This window comes from Magnolia sinica, chromosome 4, assembly GCF_029962835.1.
Source record: "Magnolia sinica isolate HGM2019 chromosome 4, MsV1, whole genome shotgun sequence".
Lineage (NCBI taxonomy): Eukaryota > Viridiplantae > Streptophyta > Magnoliopsida > Magnoliales > Magnoliaceae > Magnolia > Magnolia sinica.
The window spans coordinates 18,353,952-18,364,903 of NC_080576.1; the positions used below are offsets into that span (position 1 = coordinate 18,353,952).

The 10,952-nt window shown below is 35.3% G+C and overlaps 1 protein-coding gene across 1 annotated transcript; it reads right to left on the reverse strand.

The window, feature by feature from the left end:
* Positions 1-1,817: 1,817 nt before the first annotated feature.
* On the reverse strand, positions 1,818-10,557 carry LOC131242648 (uncharacterized). Its single transcript, XM_058241423.1, has 2 exons — positions 10,377-10,557; positions 1,818-2,626 (listed from the first exon to the last, which is right to left on the reverse strand). Exons 1-2 carry the CDS (start codon positions 10,524-10,526, stop codon positions 1,988-1,990), a joined length of 789 nt encoding a protein of 262 aa, XP_058097406.1. The 5' UTR covers positions 10,527-10,557; the 3' UTR covers positions 1,818-1,987.
* Positions 10,558-10,952: the final 395 nt, after the last annotated feature.

Here is a 10,952-nt window from a genome sequence, read left to right on the forward strand (position 1 = left end):
TTAGGAGGGATGGGATGGATTTTAAGGTAATGATGGTAGTGTCAGTGGATTGGTTTAAGATCCATGGGATTGCTATATCCTGGGACAAGTTCACTGGGTCTGTTTGGCACGCCCAGCATATCCCGGGATTTTACCTTCCAATCCGTCCAACCAAGGGATGGGATCAATTTTAAGGTAATGATGGTAATGTCAGTGAATTGTTTTAAGATCCATGGGATTGCTTATATCCCGGGACAAGGTCACTTTGGTCTGTTTGGCTCGTCATGCATATCCCGGGATATCGCGATCCCATCCCTCCTAATACCGTGGGATCGGTTCTGCCAAACAGGCCCTAGAGGAATTGCATGTGTTGGGCAAGGTGCAGATATGCTGCTGCAATGATCTATTTATAATTCTCTTTCAAATATTCAATTATTAGGATGTGAAGAAATTACCTATGATTTCTATAATTTAAAACATGGTATTTTTCCAAGGATCTCATAGTACCTATAACTAGTAAGGGCTATGCAAGTCGTAGAGAGTTCATAGGCAATTGGTGACATCCAAACAAAGCCAATAAATATAATAATGTATTTATCTGTAAACCCTTTATTACTAGAGGATTTTACAGGCTTCCAAAGGGTCAGGGATTAATCCGATTACTCCCTAAGAGGAGGGTTCATGGACAAGGAGACCAAGCTTGCAAGTTCATTTAAGTATTTTGATTTTGGACAAAACTCATCTATGGTTCACTCCCATTTTAAGTTGTGGTGTCTCATTGACCATACACAAGGCATATAGGCATGGTCATTCAAAACTCCAAATGGTAGGGACCATTTTGAATGGTGTATGACTCAAATCTAACTGATTTAAAGACCTAACTATCAAATTGGTTTATATCCAATAGTGAGTGGTCCAAATCAATAAGCAAAGTTAAGCTGTTTGATCAACGAGGATCTTGGGCTTTTCTCTATTAGTTTATATTTTCCTACATATATGACAAGCATACATGGATGAATCACAACCACAGCCCATTTTAACATGATGAATTATAGGACACCAAGAAGAGGGCATTCAACATAACACATCATCATCATCATCATTTAAGCCTTATCCCAATTGATTGGGGCCATCGACATAATACACCAGCTTTTAATTACTATATATAAATGGGCCCATGCTTCAATCATCCATGTAAGTAGTCTGTTCGGCCCCGCTATGATGAACCATGCTCAAAGGCTCTCCCAAATATGGAAATCACGACCTCTTAGTTTGCAGCCTACCGGTAAGTTAAGAAGAGAATCGAGCAACAGTTTGGTGGAAAGATTGGAGACTAGGACATTCCAATCTGGGAGATGTTTGGGGAACCATCCATCATGGTGGGACCCGTATGACAAATATTGCCGGAATTTGAAAATCTTGTGGTAATATAGCAAAAAATACACCAAATGATATTATCGCAACAACATCATTAGATTTTCATAATAACTTGGAAAGTAGTAAAATGTTAAACAATTTGTTGTATAAACATATATTTAAATTTAAATTTTATTTATTAATTTAAAATAAATAATTTTATTTTCAGCTAGATTTTCCCAATAATATCTATAAAAAAAAACCTCAAAATTCAAAACATCTCCCTAGAAATTGCTGAGAATGAGATTTTCCTCTTTAATTGGGTGGGACACTAGAGAACAATGGTCTGGAGATTTGTGCCCTCATTGCATTGCAGGTCCCATAAAGGAGGGTTGTGTTAGTGTAAATCTTTAGCCACACCTTTTCTCATGAATCCACATTTATAAGTTTTTTTTTTTTGATTATTATTATTATTTTAAAAAAAGAAGGTATAAGCAAAACAATCTATTCATTCCTTCCCTCCCTAGAGGGAGACAAGAGAGACGGATCTTTGTTTGATCCTTTATTATAGGACGAGTTCGGAACCAGACATTAGTGCCACAACAACATAATTAGAGGATTAAAGTACAACTGGTTATAAGATTAGAGGGAGCTAATTTTCCAATTTGGGTGTGCCAGCAAGCATGAATGCTTTGTATGTAACGGTTCGGATCACGTCACAGCCACCCCATACAGTCTCCAGCTCTTTAACAACGCTTTCAGACAACAAATCGACGCCACGGTCCTTGGCAGTAGTCACAGAAGACCATGACCTCAACATGCCCACAAGTCCTTCAAAAGACAAGTCTTTGGGCATGTCTAATGACAATGGCTCACCTTCTGACCCCAGGCCTATGCTCTCAAAGGGAAATGGAAGTGTCTGGTACCCATCGAAAATGTAGCGTATGTTACCATCCCAGTAAGGAAGTGTTGTATTATGGAACCGCTTCAGTGCTGTGTCGATGGAGGGGCTGATGACGTAATCATTGTAGCCCCAGACTGCAATTACACCCCCAGGTTTTCTTAAGAGTCGGGTGACTAACGAGTAGAAGTCCGGGAGGTTGAACCAATGAACTGCTTGAGCTACTGTCACTAGATCGACTGAGTTTTCACCTCCTAAAAGTGATACGAGTTCTTGATCCATGATCGAGGATGGTGTGTGGATATACCGAACTTTGGCGTGTGGGACAGCCCGCTTCAATTGAGCTTCACTTATGTCAGTTCCAATTACTTGCTCGTAGTGATCTGCAATCTGCTCTATATCATGTTAAAGAGAACGATGCCAGAAATTTTTTTTTTTTAATAAAAAAAGCCACATTCATTATAAAGATTTGTGGGTGACACTTAACCTACATTGCCTACCTGTGGGGCCTACCATGATGTGTGCATGACAACTAATCCATCCATCCTGCTGGGGCATCTACAACAGATTGGATGGCACATACAAAAGCGGTCTTACATATAATCTAGTAGGTTTTAATGGTGGGCGTCCCATTTCCAACTGTTCCATGTGGTGTGGCCCACCTGAGTCTTGGATCCGTATGATTACTAGGCACCAAGGAGAACACAAGGGGTGAACATGATGTACAGATTGGATGTCATTCACACATCCCAATTAGCCCCATACATCTGCTTTACATTTAAGCTTCATCTACAAAGCTTTGCAAAAGATTCGACCTCAAAATCAAAACTAGGGCAGATCATGATGTGTGATTTCCAGTAGCAAAATCATGGCAATTCGGAAAATCCAAATCATGGACTTGGATGGAACAGTGATCATTCACCCAAGTGATTGAAATTGAAAGATCCTAGTAGTCTTGTCGATGGACAACAAATCTATGGTCAGAAAGAAATGTTTGGCAGTCCAAATTCATCAGGGTTTAGATCATCTGATCATCTGACCGTCTGTGCATGTGGGCTCCATAGGTTGACTCGTGCTGATGATCTTGAGTCAGGATATAGGCAATTGGGAATAACCTACTTCCCAAAAGCTGAATCGGGTCCACCGAAGAACCAGACAAGGAGCTACGGAGCCGGATTTGCTACTCCCCCTCGGTGCTCAGTGGACCCCACCATGATGTAGGCGTTTCATCCATGCCGTCCATATATTTTTTTAGATCATTTTAGGGTATGAGACAAAAAATTAATTAGTTATATCCCAATCTTAAGTGGACCACATTACAGGAAACAATGTTGAATGAATGTTGACCACTCAAAACTTTTTGGGGGCCTTAAAAGTTTTGGATCAAGCTGATCTTTGTTTTTTACCTTCATCTATTGCATCCAAGCAATTTCAACCATCCAAAGTCAATAGAATAGAGTCAGGATTCAAGATTCATAGTCATCTCCTCTAATAATAGTACCTTCTGTCACGCCCTGAAATTCGGTACTCGAGTTGGCCAGACCCAGGTCCGAATCCCAGGTCATGATTTAATATTAAACATTCACAACTACACTTAATCAATCTCATTACAATAACAACGCTCATCAAATATAACCTTTAACTATTACAGCTTAAACTCACTTTTAAATTCTTATTATACATTTTTTTTTTCCATCGGTATAAATAAAAGATAAGTAAATTGATGATTGGATCTTCACTCCACTTTGCCCTTGACTAAACTCTGATGCCCTGAACACTGTTATTTTGGGTATGAGCACAACCGCTCGTGGGATCTTATACAACCAAATATGAAAATTCTAGATTTATATCAAACGAATAAATAATAAAAGTACTTTCTTGAATTTCAAAACATGAATCAAAATATTAAATATTACATATGACATGAATGCGATGCTGGAATCATAAAGACGTATTGAATGCCACACTATCATGAATTTAATAATAAAATTAAATAACCATCACTTCTTACAACACCGTACCTAGGTGTATGGCAACGTTGCATTAACGCCCACACACCGGTACCTCATGGTGAGAGACTCATTTATACGTTAGCTAGTCAGACTACTGCTCCAGTTGTACCTCTGACGTATGTCCGCGCACACAATTGTACTCATACGCCGTACACAAAGGAGACTCCGAAGGATCCAACAGGTTCTAAGGTCTTTCACCGAAGGGACATGATTGCCCTACTTCCTGGCTTTAGGGTCTTTCACCCAATGGACACGATTGCCCTACTTGCTATACCACAATCATTTTCTCAATTTTCTTTCTTTTTCCATAATTCCGTAATCAGTATAGATGAATGCATGTCATGAATTATTCCAAAATCAGTAGCGAAATAATTTAATTATTTAAATCCCTATACAACAATGCAAATTCTATAAAAATGTGTAGAAATTCGATGCCGTAAAAAAGAAAACCATTTTCTTTGTCCCCTTTTTTTTTTTTTAAAAAAAGAAAATCAAAATTTAGAATCAAATTAATTAATATTATTTTAAACCAATTAATTTAAATCAATTACTTTAACATAGATTTAAGGTCTAAATCTTAACACCAAATATCAGAAATAAAAGTTAGATTAAAATCTAACTCTACAAGTTAATCAGATTCAGTAAATGCTAAAATTTAGAAAAGTAGATATTACATATAAAGGAATTTGACAATATTAATTTGAAGTCATTATGTCAAATAAATAAATTTTCTAAAATAAATAAAATCAGAAAGTTCATAAATGGAGGAGAATCACCCACCTGATATTTGGACCGTCGATTTCTGGACTAAACCATACGCCCACGACCTACTTAGCGTCGCATGCTAGACCTGACCCATGCTTACGCTCTCAACGAGTTTCTCCCACTGACGCAACACATAGCATTAACTTGTTGTCTATACTCGCTGGATGCGTGAGAAGTTGAGTTTCAGGACACCATCTACCAAAAGAAAATAACACCTAAGTGGTCTATTTAATGAATGGTTTGAATTTCAAGTTAGTCTATTTAACCATGGCTGTTTCCAATAAAAGTTTTCTACTGTTCGTGTTGTTGGGCTGATATGATATGTAAAATGAATCACTGTTTTACAATCGAAAATATCAACAATATAATTTTTATTTCTAATTAATAACTTTAGATATCATTTTGTTAAAACTTTAATAATTCAAATACTTAAATAAAATATTATTTTTACTATTATTAATTTAGGAATTACAGTGAAATAATGTACAAGAAATTTTATTTAAATTCTGACTTTAATTAAATTATTTTTTTTACTTAAATAATGTTAAATATTAGCATAAAAATATTTATTATTTTTATTCACTAAATTCTAAAATCAAATTTTATTATTTTATTTAGCACATAAACTTAACAAACAAACACACACACACACACACACACACATATATATTGAAATAACTTGATTATTTTATAACAAATTTTAATTTCTCTTTGATAATTCATTGAGAATGTATATTTAGGTTTAATCGATAAATTATTTAAATTTAATTTAAATTATACAAAAATTTTGAACTACAAGAAAAAGATATATATATATATATCTAATTAAAAATCTAATATTATACTTTATAAAAATTTTAATTTAATAAAGTTTTAAATATACATTAATCACTAGAATTCCAAAGTATAAAAATCTAATCAATTTAGTTTTAATTTCAAAATTAAAAAAAATAATTTAAACTTAAGTTCATTTAAATTTAATTTAATTAACTCTTCAAATTTTAGAATTAAAATTTGAATTTTAATCTTTACAGAATAAAAATTATCACACTAATTTCTATAATATAACATTAATAATGTAATTAAATTATTATTTGATAATTTAAAATTTATTATTATTATTATTATTATTATTATTTTATCTAACTATTTTAAATCTAAATTCAAAATTTTATTATTATTTATTTTTAAATCTAAATTAAATAAGGTTAAGAAAGATATTAATTTGAACTTTGAATACTATTATTATTATATAAATTATTTGTTACAACATTATGTCAGTATGATTAACCTTGTTTTATAATTGACAATCTAAATTAATAAATTTACTTTTATTTGATACATTTAATATAATTATTATATTACTTTTATGTTAAATTGTTAATATCATCATTTACATAATTTTTTTAGAAATAATAAATTATATTTATTATAACTTTTATATATTATCAGATAAAACTTTTTTACTTATAAAATAATCATATAAATAATATTAAATACTTATGTATTAATTATGAAATATAATATTATCTTACACATGTTTACTTTAATTATGTTATATATTTTGTCATTTTTTTTTTGTAACTTACAATTATATTGTATTACTAGTATATTATTATGAAACATAATATTTATATTTTACTATACCTTAATGATCTTATAAATCTTTTTATTTTATTTTATTTTATTTTATTATATATCATATTAATACTGATTACATATTACAATTATATAATTTATAATTTGTTATTATTATTATATATTTTTATTTTATTTTTATAATTATATTTGCTTATATATACTCATCAATCTTACATCACTTATATTTACAATTCTGCATAAGGAATTATCAGTACTTTAAATAATTAATTATATATTCTGTTTGTACCGTAAAATATTGTACGATATTATAATTTATCTGAGATTTAGTTTAATAAATTTTTTTTAACAAAAAAATTTAAGAATTAATAAAATAATCTTAAATAAACTATTTATTTTATTCTATAAATTTATTTTATTTCATTATTAAATATTTTAAAAAAAGAGTAAAATAGAAATTCCTAAATGAGTAGATTCCCTACATAAAAAAAAAAATTCAATTGACAATAATATTTCTACGAAAATTTGGATTAAATAAACATAATAATAACTGAAAATGGTAAATTTCAGGTTAAGATCACCTACCTTAAAGTCTGACGATCCGGCCCCGCTTTAATCTCTCTCTCTTGATTTACAACGCTCTCTCTCTCTCTCCCACTCTGAATTTTTTTAATATAATTGATTCCTTCAATTCTTTTTTTTTTTTTTTATAAATGGATGCGTAATGGAATGGATGAGTGAGAATTATGGGACGGTTTCATTTAGTGGGAGGTTCGACGGTCATTACCGTACAAAATGGAAGGAAAGTGGAGAAGGTGGTTTAGTCGTGCGGAAGATGTAACTTTTATTTTTTATTTTATTTTTATTTTTTAAGATATAGTGGGTCCCACTAACAATAATTTAAATCTACTCCGTTCATCATCTCGGCCTGGCCAAGAGAAGATATAAGGCAAAAAAAATGAGGCTGATCTGAAACTCAGGTGGGCCACACGCAAACGGACGATGGGGTTAGTTCCCAAAAAAATTGGGTTGTTCTTGATTTTTATTTTATTTTTTAACAACAATCTAGTGGTTAAGATCAGATTAATCTCAGTGCACAGTCAATAGTTGATGTTGGCTAGATTTGGATTAGTTAATAATTAAACACGTGGTCTTAGGTATATGAGTTGAGAGAGTGCATTATAAATAAACTTATATATATTCTACTAAAATCATGTAATCATTAATGACATTAATTAATAGTTCACACTAAGCAAAACGATCACACATCAACGGTCACAATTTACATGAGCCGATAGATGCATGTGTACATGGGTGCGTGGATGTATGCATGGGTCTATGTATGTATACTCCAATGAAGGCAATTGTACATACATGTATGTGTACGCACGTGTACCAAAATTCTGGGTCATTACAGGTGTGGTCCACCTGAGATTTATATCCTTGCCATTTTTGAGATTAAGCCATAAAATGATCTGTAAAAATGTATGAATAGCATGGATGAAACACATACATCATGGTGGGGCCCACAGAGCACCGACCACCAGCCACCGGGCTAGTGGCAGGGGAGTAGCCAATCCGTTTCCAGGAGATACAACCAATCTATTTTACACGGGGCCACATACATACAAATCGGTACAGCCAAATTAGGGTAACCCCCTGTGGATGAGAAGAAATCAGACAATTCCAAATCCTAACCGTCCAATCGGTGACCAGCGAATGACAGGGGAGGAAAGAAACTGTTGCTGTCAAGATTCGAAGGGCCAAATAGACATTTGGAACCGTTCAATCAATGTGAGTTTTTGGCCATGCTCGGTGCTCAATGGGGTGCACGGTTTGGATGGTCCACGTGAGAGTGTATGTACGCCATGTGTGCGGTGGTTGTGTTGTGGATGGTCCACATGAGAGTGCATGTATGCCATGTGTGCGGTGGTTGTGTTGTGGATGGTCCACATGAGAGTGCATGTATGCCATGTGTGCCATGGTCGTGCCGTGGATGGTCCACATGAGAGTGCATGTATGCCATGTGTGCCCTGGTCGTGCTGTGGATGGTCCACATGAGAGTGCATGTATGCCGTGTGCCCTGGTCGTGCTGCGGATGGTCCACATGAGAGTGCATGTATGCCATGTGTTCCGTGGTCATGCTGTGGATGGTCCACATGAGAGTGCATGTATGCCATGTGTGCCGTGGTCTTGCTGCAACGGAAGCGGATTGTGTAGTAACTCACTACGCTTAGCGTACTGAGCAAACTCTGCGAGGTCCACCATAATTTATGTATTTTATCCACTCCATCCATCCATTTTAACAGATAATTTTAAATCTGGAGACGAAAAAAATAAAGCGCATACAATGTTCAACTGGACCACACCACAGGAAACAGTTGAATTGAACGTCTACAGTTGAAAAATTCTTGGGGGCTACGAAGTTTTGGACAAGCTTATATTTGTTTTTTCCTTTCATCCATGTCTGTATGATCTTATGGAAAGTTTGGATGGCAAATAAACATCACTGTGGGGCCTAGAAAGATTTCAACGGTGAAAATCACTATCCACACCGTTTCCTGTGGCATGATCTACTTGATCTTTGGATATGCTTCAATTTTGGGCTCTAACCACTTAAATTATATGGAAAAATGAATGGACGGCATGGATAAACTACATACATTCAAAGTGGGCCCAACTGAGTTTACTCAGTACGATTATAGCATATTGAGTAACTCAGTAGGCAATCCGATTTGTGCTGCAACATGCTAGTGGTACCCGTACGCGCATCGAGGTCCACCAGCTATAAGTTGTATAATGGCCCACTTTTTCAATAAAAAGGAAATTTTACCAAAAACTACTTAATTACTAAGGCATTAACATTATGGTCCACTTAGCTTTGGATCAGCATCATTTTTGGGCTTATGCCTTCAAATAAGCTGACAAAATGGAGAGACGGCATAGATAAAACACATACATCATGGTGGGCCCGCCACAGAGCTTTTCCACTACCGACTTGGGTTGTGGAGGGGTCACTGCACCCAATCCGAGTCCAATTTCACAAAAATTACATTGGATTAGGACCACCGCATATACATATACATAAGCACCGAAAAATACAAAGATTCGAGGGCTATAATCTTCCAATTCGAAGGAGTTTTGGATCATCCCCTTCTTCAACGGGTCACAAGAGATCAACGAAGCATGTGGGACCCACCTTGATGTATTTTTTTTACATCCACTCCGTCCAGTCGTTCTTTCATCTCATTTTATGACGTGATCCGAAATAATAAGAATATCCATATCTCAGGTGGACCATACCAATAGAAACAGTGATGAATAACCACTAAAAACTTTTTGAGTGCAGCAAAAGTGTTGGATCAATCTGATCTTTCTAATTTCCCTTCATCTAGATCTTCTTGACATTATCAACAGGTTGGATTGCAAATAAACATTACAAAAACCTTACATGGGCCCTTTGGAATTTTTAATGGAGATGCACTTAATCACCACTGTTTCCTGTGGTGTAGTCGACCTGATATTCCGTTCTGCATAATTTTAGGTACCTCGTCAAAATGGGCTGCTAAAATGGATGGACGGAGTAGATAATCAATAAATAATCAAGGTGGGCCCCACGGTAGGGGTAACACCTAGTCTGCTCTCTTCTTCAAACGGCTGCACTAATGAAACAGGACTTGGGAGAATAACTCTGTGAGAGATAGAGATAGGGATAGGGATAGGGAGAGAGAGAGAGAGAGAGAGAGAGAGAGAGAGAGAGTTACCCCGATAGCGGCTTGGCCATTTCCAGTGCCCACATCCCAAGCCAATGAATGGCGGAGAGTGCGAGATGCAAGCATCGAATACCATTCGCTTGGATACCTGGGCCTTGCATCTAAATACACGTCCGCTTGCTTGTCGAACAAACTTGCCATCTCTCTCTCTCTCTCTCTCTCTCTCTCTCTCTCAATGATCTTATATATGGCATTCTCCACCCGAGGACATGTACCATTTACTTAGAGTTTCTGTTTCGATGAGTGGGGCGCATATTTCAATGATCCAGACTGGATGAACCATGCCAGAAATCCATCGTAGATAGAGCAATCAAACCCTTTCAATTTATGGCCGGCGTTTAGACGGTAGGAAAAGAAATGTAATGGCGTATATGGTTCAGAAGTCTAAAGGCCCTAGCGCGACGGCTAAGATCTTCTAGTGTCCGTTATATACATCCAACAACGGTGGTCACCAACGGTGTGGATCACTGAATGCCCCACCTGTATAATCCGAAGATGCGACGATACTGTGCATTATCCTACAGTCTCCATACAATATATATAGTACTATTTCTAAAGAGAGTGCTA